This window comes from Sinohyriopsis cumingii, chromosome 5 (genome assembly GCF_028554795.1).
Source record: "Sinohyriopsis cumingii isolate HCF-2022 chromosome 5, ASM2855479v2, whole genome shotgun sequence".
Lineage (NCBI taxonomy): Eukaryota > Metazoa > Mollusca > Bivalvia > Unionida > Unionidae > Sinohyriopsis > Sinohyriopsis cumingii.
This window is the reverse complement of record NC_142965.1, coordinates 127,475,065-127,492,174: the sequence shown is the minus strand read 5'-3', so window position 1 is coordinate 127,492,174 and position 17,110 is coordinate 127,475,065. Positions and strand designations below refer to the sequence as shown.

The window sequence follows — 17,110 nt, the reverse complement described above, 5'->3', positions numbered from 1 at the left end:
TCATATGCTCTTGTTTTAATATCAGTCTGCAGAAGTGATTAATGTTGTGTTTAGAGATAATTGGAGAGGAAATCATTCAGTTTGGATTGTTTATTGGAATTGCAATGTGTTCTTCAGTCTGGACTAAAATATTATTCTTGGGAGTAATGTGAATTTATTCAAAGGAGTTCTGGACAATGCCACTGGGATACATTAAGAATGTTGGCACGTCAGCACATTCTATGACCTGGAATTAATTTGGAGCATTCGATACCTTTGGACTTCTGAAGAACGTTGTAGGAGTATTTTGAATTTAATTCATAATACTGTAGTAAAGTTTAATTTCATAACTTAGAAAATGAAATTGTTATGTTTTACAAAATTTGTTTCCTTTGCATCTTTCTGTTACTTACTTTAAAACCATAGATTAGTAACACAAGAGAAACATACAGGTTTGTGAAATAAATCTCAGATATTCCTAATTGTCATATCGACAATCCCAAAAATATAACACGTTCCGACTGAATTCCTATGGTCTTGGATGTCCTGATATAACCGAATAATCAAATCTAGAATGTCTTTCAATGAGTTCATAAATATCCAAAAGTCAATGAGACTTCTATTCATTCTAATGAATATTGTATGTAAATAATTCCACTCCGATTATATCTAATGTTGAAAACACCGCTGTAAAACTGCTATCTCTGATCATGGATTCGTGCAGTCTGATATACCAGAAATGAATTATTTATCAAATCCCTATTTATGTACATTTTTATTTGAATATATCCTAATATAATGTGCAGATTTCCAACGGAAACATCTGTTCTAACTGTAAATAAGACTGACCCTGACCTCTTGCTACGTAAACGCTTTGCTTATAACATATGATAATGGGCAAAAGTTACTTACGCAAACATTCTGTTTACAATTCACAATCAGGAACAAAAGTTAAGCACCATTATAAATCAAATATACATAATAACTAATAGAAAATGTATTTTAACGGCATATTCTTATAACGCAAGACGTTTACAATATATGCGTATAGGTATAAAGGTGAATACACTTATTATGAAATGAATATAAGCATAATGAAATTTTCTGAGTTTGGTTATTGGGGGAAAAAAGGGGGGAAAATGCCACTATGTGGATAGAGAAAAAAATGTAATCGCTGTCGCTATGGTAAACAAGAGGAATTTGGCATATTTGGTTTGATGTTATGTGTAATAATGTGTAATATGATTGTGCAAAGCGGTGTGTCGCCGAGAAGAAAGTCAGAAAAGAAGTGAAAGCAGTTAATCGGTTTGATAAAAATGAACTTATAAACATTCTTAATTAAGTTCCTTCTATCGCCATGCCTCACCCCATGTATCTGCTTCTTATATATAGCATATCCTTCATTATACAGCTACATATGATACGGGAATTTAGGGAACGTGTCTGTTACAGTGTGGTTCAGTCTAAAAATTAAATACTGGCAGTCTTGAAACTTGGGTACCAGCTTAATATGAGAGATGACTGCTTCAGGGAGGTTTTATATTTTATGGAAATTGAACAGTATTTTTTTTAAATAATTGGTGTTTAATAGCATATCAGCAGATGCAACTTCATTCCTGACAAGGCAATTTGAATATAGTGCCCAGAAACATACTAGGGAGAAGCTTCGTCTGGTCTGGTCGGGACCTAAACCCAGGCCTACCTTATAGCAAATCATGTAAGCCAATCTATGAGCCACCGCGACTCCGACATTTAAATGATAAATATAATATCAAAACCAGACTGTGTGACATAATGAACAAATTCTAATTTTGCAGGAGTTCATTCAGGTAACACAAACAAACTGAAGAATTCTATTATTCCTTAAAATTGATAAGGAAAAGTATGAGACAGACATTCAATATGTCATATTACCATATCACAAACAATATGATTGGTACTTTAAAAAAAAAAAAACTTGCCAGTAGCTTCTCGTGGGTCGGTTGTTCCCCCCGGAATATTCCCGAGTTCTTCCTCTGCCATTTATACTGGCCGCCATGTATAGCCTTTCCTGTCCTGACAAATGGCGGTCAACCTTACAACAACAACAATCATATTTATCGCAATGTCATGAAGAAGGTGGAGACGGATTTTCGTTCTCTTTTTCACTAACAGTCTTGACAGGATGGATTTTATTTTACGTGCCAAAATGTAAATATTGATTGTTCTATGTATGTATGTATGTATGTATGTATGTATGTATGTATGTATGTATGTATGTATGTATGTATGCATGGACGGATGGATGGACGGATGGACGCACGCACGCACGTGTACGTACGTACTTACGTATGTATGTATGTATGTATGTATGTATGTATGTATGTATGTATGTATGCATGTATGTATGTATGTATGTAATGTATGTATAACACTTTCCTTATGTTTCAATTTGAAGCAAGATGTTTTTCTGCAAGCAAAGCTCACATATGCAACAAAATTTCCAACATTTTAGTGAATATAATATATGTGTGGTTTCCTCTTGCACTTTTTCCGGTTTCAATCGAATTTAAAATCAGGCGCCTGCCAAAACCTTGTTCATCGGATATATATATATGTATATATATATATATATATATATATATATATATATATATATATATATATATATGACGATTTGCCCTTTTGCTTCAGGAATTGATGCGGACGTCAGGTCGTCAATAGAGAGGGTGTACGTCTCTAAGATGACAAATGTATGTGTCCAGATGGGACCTAAACATCTCGACGTAGACGGGAAACGTAATGTTTGTAGGCATGTTTGAGTGTTCCTCTACTTTCATCGTATATTGTTTAGATTAAAAATGTAACCTTCACTGATCCTTTTTGGGCCAAATGAAAAGAATAAGTAGTAAAATCTAAAAAGTATTTCACATATCATTCATACTTGATGTGGGCAGCTTCGATTGGTTTTGTTGTATAACGCGCCAACTGCATTGACAAGTGTTCTCTGCCCGATTAATCTATCTTTCTGGTGACGAATTCCAATTTTTTAATAGGCATTTGTCTCGGACCCTACACCCCAACATAAATATCTAAATATCACAAATGGGTTGGGAATGGTCAGATGACAATCACATTACTAAACCGTAAGAGATATCACTAGTCTAGCATAATTCCAGTAAAGTTAATAACCACCTTGCTTTCGAAGTCGACATTTTTACTCCTTGAATTTCACTATATTTACTAAGTACACTCAAATGAGACATTTAAACATGGATTCAGTTAATATACCTTTATATAAATAATGCTTTGCTCATCAAAACAACTAAATTTCATTTGCATAATTGGATCAATTACTGCTGACATGCTAAAGTGACGCCGGAAGGCAGGATAAAACCACTTAATGGTTAATAAATACGTTGCCTCTGATCGCGGATGACAGGTGGATGCCCATTACATGGCATTTATATGGAAAAGTTGCCGAGGGAAAATTCGAATGGCTGTTGCGACCAGGGACTGTTGGACTGTTAACTGTTGAACTCAGGTGACCTTTAGGGGTGGTTTGACTGTACATAGTTTGCGCACTGCAACCCGTGATTGCCACAAAGACTTAAAAGTCTCCCTTTTGTAGCTGTCATTTTCAAAACGAGAGGTGTAAAATGTATAATAATATTAAACATAATACTTATAAATAAGAATAATTAAATATTAACTGTTTCAAGTTTCTATGTTATTGCTGGGTCTATTTTTTGTTAATAAAATAGTTAAAGTATGTTCTATTATTCATTATCATGAACACCTAGTTTTAATTTAATTTCGTTCAGGGTATGTTTTCCATTAATATTTACCAGCTTCCTGAATCAAAGGAACCGCTGTGTTCTTGAAAATCTCCAAAAGGACTATCCTGAGTATGTTGAGACCTATACATCCATGGAGACGGCCGCCATGCTGTTCACCCACTGTGTAGACCACAGCAAGCACCGTATTTCAGAAGGTACTCGCCCTCCCGATTATCAAAACGCAAGAGATAAGATTTGCAATTTGTCAATAATGCATTATTGATGCTGAGGAACCAAAATATTTGAAGACAACCAGCAGTTATTGATTGACGAATACCGACCTCTTTATTTTTCCGGACCGTAAATTCATCCCGGGATCGCATTTATATCGCATTTATACGAAGTGGGTTGGTGGTATTCATCTCAATGTTATACTTTCTTACAGAGCTAAACACTGAAATGAAAACTACAGCATTATAAAATGGAACAAAATATGAGGGAAAGGATAGAAACATATACGCCTTTGTAAGTTATTACATCTTTTTACTTCGGTCAAGGCTATAGGTGTGTCCCACATAAATATATAGCCGTACATAATTCAGAGGATTAATGCGATTCCTAATTGATGACTTCCTTGTACTTTAGACTAATTGATCAGTACTTTATTATTATTATTATTATTATTACAAATCTGTATATCTATATTCCTTATCTGCCCTACAGTTGAATGGACATTACTTGCTCTTTATGCATAACTAAAATTGTCAATGGAACTCACTCGATTTGCGATGACGTGACCATCTGCCTATAGTCTAACCATTAAACATCATTCATCTTCAATTAATCCATTTAAGTCAAGGACCTTCAAATTTAAATTTTTCTAACTTCAGCGATCATAATTCTAAAGTGTGCTTTTTCATCAATTCGAATTACTGTGCCAGTGAAATGGAATATTTTGTTGAGAATACATAAAAGAAAGCTGATACCTATTTATACAACAATAGCCTGGTAATTACACTGTGTCCAATTCAGTCGTCTTAAAGCGATCCTTTTAACATCGTATGACATCACAAAGTGATATTTACAGGTCTTTTTTTCCGAATATACAAGGCGTACATTTTGAAAGGTCATTCTAAGTACGTGATAAAAGACGACCAAGCAAAGTCCATCATAAATGACCGAGAGGTACACGTGTGTGAAATGTGTACGCGTCGATGTGAATGTTTCCGTTGATAGTTCAATATTACTGTATACACGATTAAATGCCCATTACAACACGAATAGGGAGAAGAAGATGAACACAGTGTATCACTTTTGCGAACTTAGGGAGCTGCACAAATTGTTGAGATGACGACCATGCGCTTTATTCCTTTATTTTACTGTTTATGTAAGTAACAGTGCATCTTCTAATTGCTAAAATAAGTTTGTTACTCTATACATGTTCATGCCATTTGTTGTAAGCTTTGTTTGCATGAACATGATACAATGTTCTTGATATTCGTGGTATAGGTGAATAATGCTATACACGACTTCTACCGCATGTAATTTAAATGATATAATGTTCTTGACATTCGTGATATAGGTGTATAATGCTATACACGACTTCTACCGCATGTAATTTAAATGATATAATGTTCTTGACATTCGTGATGTATGTGTATAATGCTATACACGACTTCTACCGCATGTAATTTAAATGATATAATGTTCTTGACATTCGTCGTATAGGTATATAATGTTATATACGACTTCTACCGCATGTCATTTAAATTTGTGGAAAAGGTGTATATTATTATATACGACTTCTACCTATGCTTGCTGCAAGTGAAAATATTCCGTGTACACGAGTCTTATCTCTCATTCCTTATTAAAACTCTACTATGCTTTAAAAATATGTTTTTTAAAAAATCATATTAATCAAATAAACGTCTGATAAGAAATGGCGCCATGTCCCATTCATCCACGTACAAAAATGGCACCAAAGTATACTTGCGAAATCAGTGTTAATTGCTCTTACAGGATACCAGAACAGTCAAGAAGGGGTAACTTCAAATAACACACACACACACACACACACTTTAAAACAGGCAAGAATTGAATACAATAAGTCTATTACTTTTTAATAATTCATGCATTATTTATATTTTTCCACAAGTAAATGCATTTTTGTTACAGTGATTGTACCGCTGAGCGTCTCTGCAGCACGCACTGTAACCGAGAATCTCGATCATTGTTTGACGAACATTTCGTCCATCTTGAAGAACAACCTCAACAGTGTGTATAGAATAAAGCAGATGTGTAGGTAAGTACTACCTCAACAGTTTTTATTGGATAAAGCATATGTGTAGGTAGGTATAATCTCAACAGTGTGTATCGGATAAAGCAGATTTGTAGGTAGGTACAAACACAATAGTGTATATCGGATAAAACAGATATATAGGTAGGTACGAACTCAACAGTGTGTATCAGACAAAGCAGATATGTTGGCAGGTAAAAATTCAACAGTGTATATCGGATAAAACAGATATGTAGGTCGGTAAAAACTCAACAGTGTATATCGGGCAAAACATATGTAGGTAGGTACAAACTTAACAGTGTATATCGGACAAAACAGATCTGTAGATAGGTGCAAACTCAACAGTGTGTATCGGACAAAACAGATCTGTTGGCAGGTAAAAATTCAACAGTGTATATCGGTCAAAACAGATATGTAGGTAGGTACAAACTTAACAGTGTGTATCGGACAAAACAGATCTGTAGGTAGGTACAAACTCAACAGTGTGTATTGAACAAAATATATATGTAGGTAGGTACAAACTCAACAGTGTGTAGTCAACAGTGCGTTTCGGATAAAACAGATCTGTATGTAGGTACAAACTCAAGAGTGTGTATCGGACAAATCAGATATGTAGGTAGGTACAAACCCAACAGTGTATATCGGACAAAACATACGTGTAGATAATTACAAACTCAACAGTGTGTATCCGATAAAACAGATATGTAGGTAGGTACAAGCTCAACAGTGTATCTCGTATAAAACAGATATGTAGGTAGGTACAAACTCAACAGTGTGTATCGGATAAAATAGATATGTAGGTAGGTACAAACTCAACAGTGTGTATCGGACAAAACAGATATGTAAGTCGGTACAAACTCAACAGCGTATATCGGACAAAACATATATGTAGGTAGGTACACACTTAGCAGTGTGTATAGGACAAAACAGATCTGTAGATAGGTACAAATTCAACAGAGTGTATCGGACAAAATATATATGAAGGTAGGTACAAACTCAAGTGTGTACTCAACTGTGTGTATCGGATAAAATAGATATGTAGGTAGGTACAAAACCAACAGTGTATATCGGATACAACAGATATGTGGGTAGGTACAAACTCAGCAGTGTGTATCGGATAAAGCAGATGTGTAGGTAGGTACAAACTCAACAGTGTGTATTGGACAAAACAGATCTGTAGGTAGGTACAAACCCAACAGCATATAACGGATAAAACATACATTCAGGTAGTCAAACTCAACAGTGTGTATCGGACAAAACAGATCTGTAGGTAGGTACAAACTGAACAGTTTGTATCGGATAAAGCAGATCAGTTACATTTAACTAGGATACAATTTGCTTTGGTATGAAAGATATACACCTTAATTTTAAACATTCTCCTCGACTGTCTGTGTTGTTGTTGTTGTTGTTGTAGGGTTTAACGCCATTTTTTTAGCACACGATAGACTATATATGGCGGCCAGTATTAATGGTGGAGAAAGAACCCGGGAAAATCCCGGAAAGAACCATCGATCCACGAGAAGCTACTGGCAAGCTTTCTCACATACCAACATTGGCCGAATCCGAGACTCGAACCCACGCAGGCAGAGGTGAGATGGCAGTGATCCGTAACGGAGAGCGCTTTAGACCACTCGACCACTCGAGGCCCCGACTGTCTGTGATATGGACGTCACCATGCCGGGCATATTTGTGATATCACTTAGTTGCACCCTGTCTATGACCGCTGACCATGGTGATTCGCTACCGCCACGAGGTTCATTTTGAAGCCGATACAGGCCACACAAAACAAGCTAAACTACAGAATAAATAATGAAGATGAGATTCATCGATGAACCACTTTATAAGACTCTCACGTTTGTACAAACTAATCTCAAAATCCACCGCTTTTGACCGTGACATTATGCATATATATTTATAGGTTACTGCATTTGTATGGGAAAATATGAACGAGTTTTTCGGATGTAAATACTGCACGACCTTGGGAGTCCTTTGTTTGTTTACAATAGACAGTATTTCTTTTATGCACGTGAATGCAATATGATGGTGTGCAATATCGTATACTACTGAACGATTCTGATAATGTAAAGTTAACGGAGAAAAAAATGAGCGTAAAATAATATTCGTTACAAAACTCAAACTGTTATCGTTATTCTGTAAAATACTGCTAGTAAGTGTATTTTTCTTACCAAATCAAATTGTATCCAAATTAAATTCCAACCATCTAACAACTATCAAAACATCGAGTCACTTTCAACTGACTGTCATCTTGTCGTATAACCGATATAGACCAAACAACGTTACGAGTACGGACAACTACTGCTTCAAATGCAGAGCGTATAAGGAGACGTCCATTAATTATGTCAACTATGTTTAGTCAATTTTTACCCACCCCCCTTGTCAACAACTGTCAAACTTTCAGTGACCCCCCTAATAAAATTTACCCCCCACCCCCACTAACAATATTTTATACTGCTGGCTTTTATGCTAAAAATAGAATTATGGAAATTAAAAGGTCTACAAATAAATTTTAATACATTTCTTTTTACTTGTTTAACAGATTTCAAATTGACTATAACACTTTGAATTCATGAAAAAATCGAGACTTTATATTCTAGCTTTCGTATATAGGCTACAGCAATTTTACAGCACATGCAAATGGTGTGTGTGTGTGTATGTGTGTGCTATTCCTGAAATGAACAAGAGTATGTTATCAAAGTGTACAATATTTGTAAGACATTAAGGTTACTGAATCTGGTTGAAGAAGTTGTATGCTTGTGTAGGCTACATAATTTATTTTATGTATTATGTTAAAGATGACTGTATAATAGTCAAGCTCTCAAGTTTCCTAGGCTCAGCTATCCATCCTTGGAGGGATAGCTCATGGACTTCAATATATATAGCATCTATACATATAACATTGATGCTATTTAATAGAAGTCCATGGATAGCTATACTATTTAGATGTCTATGGCTCAGTGCAGTCTTTGAATTTAGTAACAGCTTCTCTTAAAAATCTGTCTACAGTCTACAATTTACATTGAATAAAAACAAATATGATGATGCAAGACTTTGACTTCCTTGGCAAGAGCTCAACCGGTTTAGGATTAAACTGGTGGGCTTATGAAGTGCGAGTGAGTGTGTGCCATACCAACGCACCGACTAATTTCCTATTTTTTGATTTATTAAATTTATTGTAAAAAAATAACCTTGTTTACGCCAGTTTATCTTGAACTCCCCCATGCCTACAATTGTCAAACTTCTTTAAATCCCCTCCCCCCTATTTTGTTGACATAATTAATGGAAGACCCCTAAATGCGTATGTCCGAAAACAATCGTCTATTGTTGAAATAGAGAAATTACCCTTTACAAAATGCAAGCTAATTATTTTTGTAAGGGAAAAACTTAGAATAAAGACTGATGGTTCTACATAATTCACAGTTAATAAAAGACTTTTGTTACACGCAGATCGGTTTCCTGAAACGTCACCCTACTCCAGCGATTAAGCCGTCAGAAGTGAAAATCTAAGCCTTAAAAGTAGTCAACAATCAATATCAAACCAACGGTGGTTCGTATTGGAAGGGATTTGGAAGATGACAAACCATTCTGCTAGTTTGCATTTGATCACGCATCGAGGTTGCTTGAATGTGTTGTTTTATACATTAAAGCACCAACATATTTGTCTATGCCGATATAACTATATCGATCATCCAGTCACGTGACGTTTTAATGCTCATGCAGTGACTGATAACCAACCTTCCATATGTAATGATGATTATTGTTTCCACTTTGATAAATTTATGAACTTTGGTTAATTCCGTCGAACAGTTTTTAATTCTGCACACGCATACACGCAGAGACACACGCGCGCGTTATTTTAGCATGCATCCGATTCTGTACGTGAGGAGAATCGTGAGTTACAAACATATGTAATACTGTTACGGAGATGACATTGACCTTTCGCATATGCGGCATGCTTATTTTTATAGGGATCTGTTGATGTGGTTGGGTCTTGATAATGTTTTCATAATTAATATATCGCCTTATGTCACCGCTGACTGCGTGCTATCGCAGGAAAACAAGCGAGCATCGCGTGATTTGCAGGACGCTTCCTGTGTATTTAATAATGGGCCCATCATAGATCATTGTTCATATACAAAGTCAAAAAGACTTTCCTTGAATTATTCTAAGCTAGTGTTAATGAAATTTACTATATACCATTCTTAAGATCCTATGTCCTAAAAAATGTAAAAGAAAGAAGTGAAACTAGCAAGTTTAGTAAAATCAATAAATAATTACTTCTCTAAGTTACAAAATAAAAATTTAACAGAAACGTACACACTGTTTCTCTTACTCACGCACTCTCTCTCTCACTCACACATGCACACACACAAACAAACACACGTATGAAATATAAAAAATAATGATACACTCCAGTATTTTGGCACTGAAAATTCTAAATACGATATAACAGTCAGTTTACATGCACACCAGTCGCAGCACTACGTCCAAAATCACGGCCGGACAAGCGCAACGATTATATAAATGCAATCAATAGACAAGGAAAATTAGAGTTGGTTTGATGTGAAAATATAATTAATGGTTAAAGACATTGCGAAAAGAAATGAAATCTTTATTTGGTCTGCCTTTTATAAAGTTGTTTAAATTTTGTTTTACATGGACTAATATTCAACATCTTCGTTGGCATTAAAGTATCATAAGAATAATCACCTTAATATATTTAAAGGAAGGTCTATCCGTCTACATGTTTTTGAGTCCTAAAAATGTCCGGTATTGTAAGCCCCATTCAGAATACAAAGCTCATCGCATGAGAGTCACATTCAGTTATCTTGGCTGGAGGGCTAAAACTGAGGATGGCAGGAGTTGATATGTCATAGAAGCCGTGTAGACTGTGGTCGGACCAAAAACAACCACATATTTATGTTGTTTTTGTTATGGCGAGTAAATGTGGTGGAGGAAGAATCCAGTATAACCCCGGGTAGAATCTCCAGACCTGCGGTAAGAAACTGGCAAGCTTTCTCGCATAATGACGCTGGCCGATCCGAGACAAAACCCCACGTGGACAAATATGAAATGTTAGTAATCAGAAAAGGCAAGCGCATTTGACCACTCGAATACCCCTGGATCTAATTACAGAATGACTTCCGTCCTTGTTTTGCTTTGTCAGTCAGAAACGACATACACGCAAATAAGGAGCCCTATGAAGAAAAAATATGATTTTTGTTCGTACATATATTTTTAGGTAAAAGCGAGATAGTATTGTACAATTTTGGCCAAACAACATTTTAATTTTGGAAGGGATGTAAACTTAGAAGGGTGGATGTGTTCATTTTCTGTGATGAATATATTGTTTCCAGAATATACAACCTTTCGTGCACATATTTATCAAGAAAAAAAAGAAAAAAATTGTTTTTTTTTTTCTTCAAGAAACAGCAGGGAGGGTGAACAGACCGCTGGCAGGCAGGTTCAGTTTCTGAAATCAACCCCACCCTGTTGCTGCTGTCTGTGGTACAAAACAAAGGTAGTGGTCAGGTGACAGGTATCTCCACTAAACATTTGGACTAGGGGAGGCAAATCCTCCAACCTTAGCCGAATATCCGACTTTATTTTAAATTTGATCCTTTTGGTCTCTTGCCGCGTTGTATGACGGGTATCTCAACCAAAAATTTGATATGATACCGTGATCTGGGGTCATGTAAATTTATCTTGATAAATCCATGAGGAATCGCTTGCGCATGTGGGAAGACTTTTTAAACTTGATCATATCGATGACTCCTGATCACCAAGTCTGGTGGATGTTCCTTAGTGTGTGGGTATCAACACCATTAAAACAACCAAAAGATTGTAGTTATCTTTGATCACTTTAGGTATTTGCGCAAATCGCTGAGTAACATACATAATATCGGTGTCTTTGTGTCTTTGTGCCTGGCTTGGGAAATTGCTCGGATTTGATTATATAGCTAGCATCACATCATTGTACACTACGTGATTGTTGATTTTCCGGTTGAGACTGGCTACCAACAGCGCATCGTTGATGTCGGTGATAAAATCAATAATAACATCTTTAAGCATGTCTTAGCATCATTGATCATCTGCAGATGGCACCACTATATACAAGTTATCACACTTGAGCCATCTCATTGTTAGGTTTGGTAGCAATTGAATTTTAACAGACCCAGATGAAGGTATGATAATTGATCTGATAGAATTTGAAAGCGCTGCATCATGGTTGACTTGATGGTGCTATCGTGACGCAGAGATTTCAATCACATTCATATTGTAGAACTATAAAAAGTCTTTGGATTTATATTGTGTTCGATGCAGGGAACACACTGATACTAGTGGATTAAAAACAATAACAACAAGGAATAAAAAGCGTGCAATTCCAGGCAAGTGTGTGAAATGTGGTACGAAAAAATACAAATTTGTCTCATCATTGCTAGCGATGGGAACAAAACGTTGCTGCGGAAAATGACTAGGGCACCATGGGCTAATTATCCTGGCGAGAAGCATCTTCCTCGTTATAAGTATTGTGGTCCTGGAACCCGACTTGTTATCCGACTTGACGAGAAAGATCAAACAAAACCAGGAGAGTATCCAATAAATGCGATTGATCAAGCGTGCCATGTTCATGACGTCGGATACAGAACAAATTCAGATTTGCAACAAAGACATATTGCAAACGTGAAGTTGATTCACACTCTAAAGGCTAAAAAATCTGAGAGAATCGCTTGCTAATTTTCTTTAAAGATCTGCTATGAAATTGAAACTTTTCCTAGGGGCTGGAAATTAATCATAGATTACTATTATATGGACTCAATTAATTATAGTCCAAGAGGATATTGGAGGGGCAGAGGCAAGGACCAAAGCCGTATTTGAAATGCAACAAGTGGGTCGGGGGGGGGGGGAACGTTGTGCGTAACGTTTGGAGGTAGAAAGTACAGAGCTTTGAAACGGTATTATGATAAAAATATGATGGCGTTGAATCTCCGATCAGAGATGCTGGAGACTATATCGCTATATTTTCGGGATCTACTAATGCTATCATCAATGCTCCTGAGTAGTCTGCGGATAGCATGTCACATATATTTATATTAATAACATTATAATTTAGACAAGGGTTATATACAACACAAATCGAGAAGGAAACAGCGTCGATTAATTTGAAACGCACCCCATCGTTAAGAATTATGATTCCTCGAATGCTGATATCATTAGACACTGTCGACTAAATGGACCGATCGGTTCTGTTAGTAATGCCAGTTAACTCGGATTTGTGTATGCATGTTTTAATGACCTGATCGAAGATGGTTTTGTAACTGATCACGTTGATTCAGATCCAAGGAATAATTCTCTGAATAATCTTCAGGCTATTACACAGAGTCTGAAATCTGCAGAGAGATATACTGGAAAAATCAATAAGCGCAAAAGACTATTTAGATCTGTAAATCTACAAACAGAAATAATACTTCCATCAATGACAGCAGCTGCCAAATATTTCGGTATTATCCCAGCTTCAGTACAGCATGCCACAGAAAGCATAACCAACTCAGCATTTTCAAAGAAATAAAAACAAAAAATAGTTCAATATCTCACTCTGAGTGTTATGCATTCTACTGCTGATATGTTCTAAACATTCCATAGGTGATGCCAGTTCAAAGGAATCAAAATAAACAACGCTGCATGGGTCGGCCATATATGCAACGCAGTGAGTGCCTTTTCAACCAGTGGTGGAAGGAACAGAACTTCCATCAAGATTAATTATACCGATGTTTTGGATATTTGGGTGTGCTGGTAATCAATCACGCACAAAAGCACCACTGCAGTTATTAATATTTAATTTCGTAGCATCGTGAAGTAAATCAAAATTGGACATTGGAAGCTCGAAACGTTTTGCGTTTAGCGAAGTCTCCCTGGCAGTCTCAGACCTCGTCCGTACCACGCTGTAGTTCCGGGAAATCTTAGACCCCTTCTCGTAGTTTTCTTTAATGCCATCCCAGCGGCAGTTCCAACTGCACCAAGTTCAGCTGCTTTTTCAACCGATGGGACTACGGCGGATATCAACGCTGGTATAGCTGCAAAACGTGGAAATATACAACCCGTCTTTGCTGTGTCTTTAATAGTATCCACAGGAAGATTAAGTTTAACACGGGTCTTTGATAGTTTGGCGTTATTGAAGTGCCTGAGTTGATGTTCTGTCGTTGATAGTTTATTGGACCCTGCAACGACGAGGATGTCAACGTTATTGTTATTTCATAAATTTTTCACCGACATCCTGAAGCAGAATTGTTTTTTTCTGACATTATATCAGCGATTGCTTTATAACCACCAGCGGGAAGTCGTGCTACACGAGCATGGAAGTGTATGTCAAAGACTGATTGTCTGAACAAATCCAAGTGTTGCATTAACAAATAATAGGTCAGATATAATGTTGTGAAATCCCGCTGAGATATCTGCAAATCTGATCACGCCCCATGAATGTCATCAACCGATGATAAGCACGTGCAACATGATTAAAATAAAAATTTAGCAACACTTCTTTAGATGGTTCATAGTGTCCGTTTATTCTCAGAGAAACTTCACTAACCCCAATCGTGTCAAACACCAATGGATTTTGTTCCTGTAAATTTGCCCAGGCGGTTTCCTGAAACGCTATGAATAAATGTCTTGTTTCAGAAACAACTTGTTGTGATGATATCTGCCATGTTAATAACTCAACAAGATTACTTTGAATACTGTCTTTGGCCATCGGCAACCATGACAACGTTGAATTACCATCTGAAAGAAAGCAGCCGTTGTTCTTCATTTAGCGATGTAGACATTGTTGGCATACACAGCGTAAGTTTTGTTAGTATTACTATACCTGCATAAACCCAAGTAGCACTCCATACTGCATCAATGACGGCTGTTTTTCTCACAATTACCACGGTGTGTTTAGCGCCAAATATATATTTTCTAACATGTCTGGAGAAGTCAAAGATATGTGATAGTGGAATTGCACATGAAAATTCTTCATCACCGTTTAACATAGATCGACGTGATGCAAATCCTAGGCTGAAATTTTCATTAGACGATACAACTTCAATTCCTGCTGAATTCAGTCTCACTGTGTTGCTGTCGGTCTGATCAGTGGTATCCTTCGCAAACATCATTGACAGACCAGTGACCTCGAGTAATAATCGCGGTATCTTGCAAGGCCAGGTATCGTCGTAGCAACATCAACAGTTTGATTCAATATGATTTCCGTCAATCATGTATGTGGCACTGTTAAATAACGGCATGAGGCCATTATTAACAAAACCAACTCGATTACCGATTCCTAATGCTGCATTATCTGTTTTTTAATGTCTAATTTCGATCTCAATGAACGCCTCAGAGGGCGAGAAATATCTACTTGTATCCTGAACTTGCAGCTCGATTCTTCCTCATGTGTCAGGTACACGTGCATTATGTTAATAATACTGATAATCCCGCACGGATTCATCTTTGAAGACTGTTTCGTCTATATCAAATGCGGGATCAGATACTCGCTTGATCATCTTATTATATTTGTTATCGTCTAACACGAAGACCACTTCCCGCTATTAGTTATATGTTTTCTTTTTCTGATCCTACCAGTGGCAGAGGTACACCAGACAAAACTACTACTCGTTGATTTGCTGCTTGGTTTATTATTTTAATGACACTTGTTGGCATGATTTCATTGCTGGGCAATTTTAATGGATGTGGTTTTCATCGTATTAATCGTGCCAACCTATCCTTGATTGCTGAAAATGCTTTACTAGCGACATCTCCAGCAGTACCAATAACTTTATCACGTATAACGTCAGTAGCTTTCATTCACAGTTGCTTTGAAATCGGTATCGCTTTTGGGGCTGTCCTTCTGACTAGACCCTGAACAATATCGTCAAGCCAATCTCCGTAGATACTTTTATATGTTGGTAATCGTGAATTCATTATCCGAACCATTACAGGTCTACGTTGAGCATTATGTATGTTCATATTATTTTCCTGTCACTGATCTAATTGCATCAGTTGCTGTGATAATGGTCGACAATTACATCAATGAATGACCGATATACATTAATGTCCATCATACTGCCTGTGAATAACCGCTAACGAATAGCTGCCTCATTGATGAATTATAGGGATGTATTGCCGGCTAAGATTATGTAGTCAGTCAACATCTGCGATGATATTATTGGGGCATGGGGCATTGTCACCACTTCCTCGAGCGACAAGACCACTTCCAGTTGTTTCTTCTTCCTCAGTTAAGGTGGTCTTGATTGCGATTTCTCTGGCGATAACATATCTCCAGGTAATAGCGATCTTTTAACTATTTCGACATGTCCCACAAAATTTGTAAATTCATTCTTATATTTATCTAGATATATTACGAGACTGTCGAAATAAAAAGGAACAGAATTTTGTTTTCTGAAGCACTGGCGGTGTATGGATCTAGCAATGTATCACGTTCTGAATATCAGGCTGCTGCAACCGCTGTAGTTCTCTCTCGAAATAGTTTACGACCTTCTTCGTTAAATCGGACAGGTGGTGTTTGGTTTTGGTCACGGTTTTGATGCAACAGTATCATTCGCATCGCCGATCTCCTCACGAACTTTGTTGATAACTTCAAAAGTACTTGTTGTATTTCTTCATGTAATTGTGGTTGAGCAGCAGCTATTTGAGTTGAAAGTTCTCATAGAATCTTTATTTTATTTTATTGTACTTTCTGCTATTTTCCCAGTTGCTTTAGCGGTTTGCTATAACATGGGAAGAAGACCTTTTGTAGTCTATGTTACTGGTTTTAATAATTCTGCTTAATCTTCTGCAAATTCCACTCTAGCTTCATGGTGCTGTTGTAGTTGCTGCTTGACAGAATCATGGACGGGGAGATATTTATTAATTGTCTTTATTTGCTCTCGAGCTAATTTAGCTGTACGAGATTATATGGTTAGCGCAGAATCGCTCTTCATTATTGATGTAATGATGATTTAATTATCCCACTTACACACAACGTGGCAAGGGACTGAATCCAAAATTCGGCCATTCGGCTAAG

General features: G+C 36.8%; 1 protein-coding gene across 3 annotated transcripts in view; it reads left to right on the top strand.

The window, feature by feature from the left end:
- Positions 1 to 17,110, top strand: part of LOC149800161 (uncharacterized) — an 84,080-nt gene that overhangs the window by 15,674 nt on the left and 51,296 nt on the right. For all 3 annotated transcript variants that reach the window (XM_089959760.1, XM_089959759.1, XM_089959762.1), the window contains exons 8-10: positions 2,653 to 2,770; positions 3,810 to 3,952; positions 5,913 to 6,039. In XM_089959760.1, the coding sequence (XP_089815886.1) occupies positions 2,653 to 2,770; positions 3,810 to 3,952; positions 5,913 to 6,039 (388 nt within the window). The remainder of the gene's footprint in view (positions 1 to 2,652; positions 2,771 to 3,809; positions 3,953 to 5,912; positions 6,040 to 17,110) is intronic.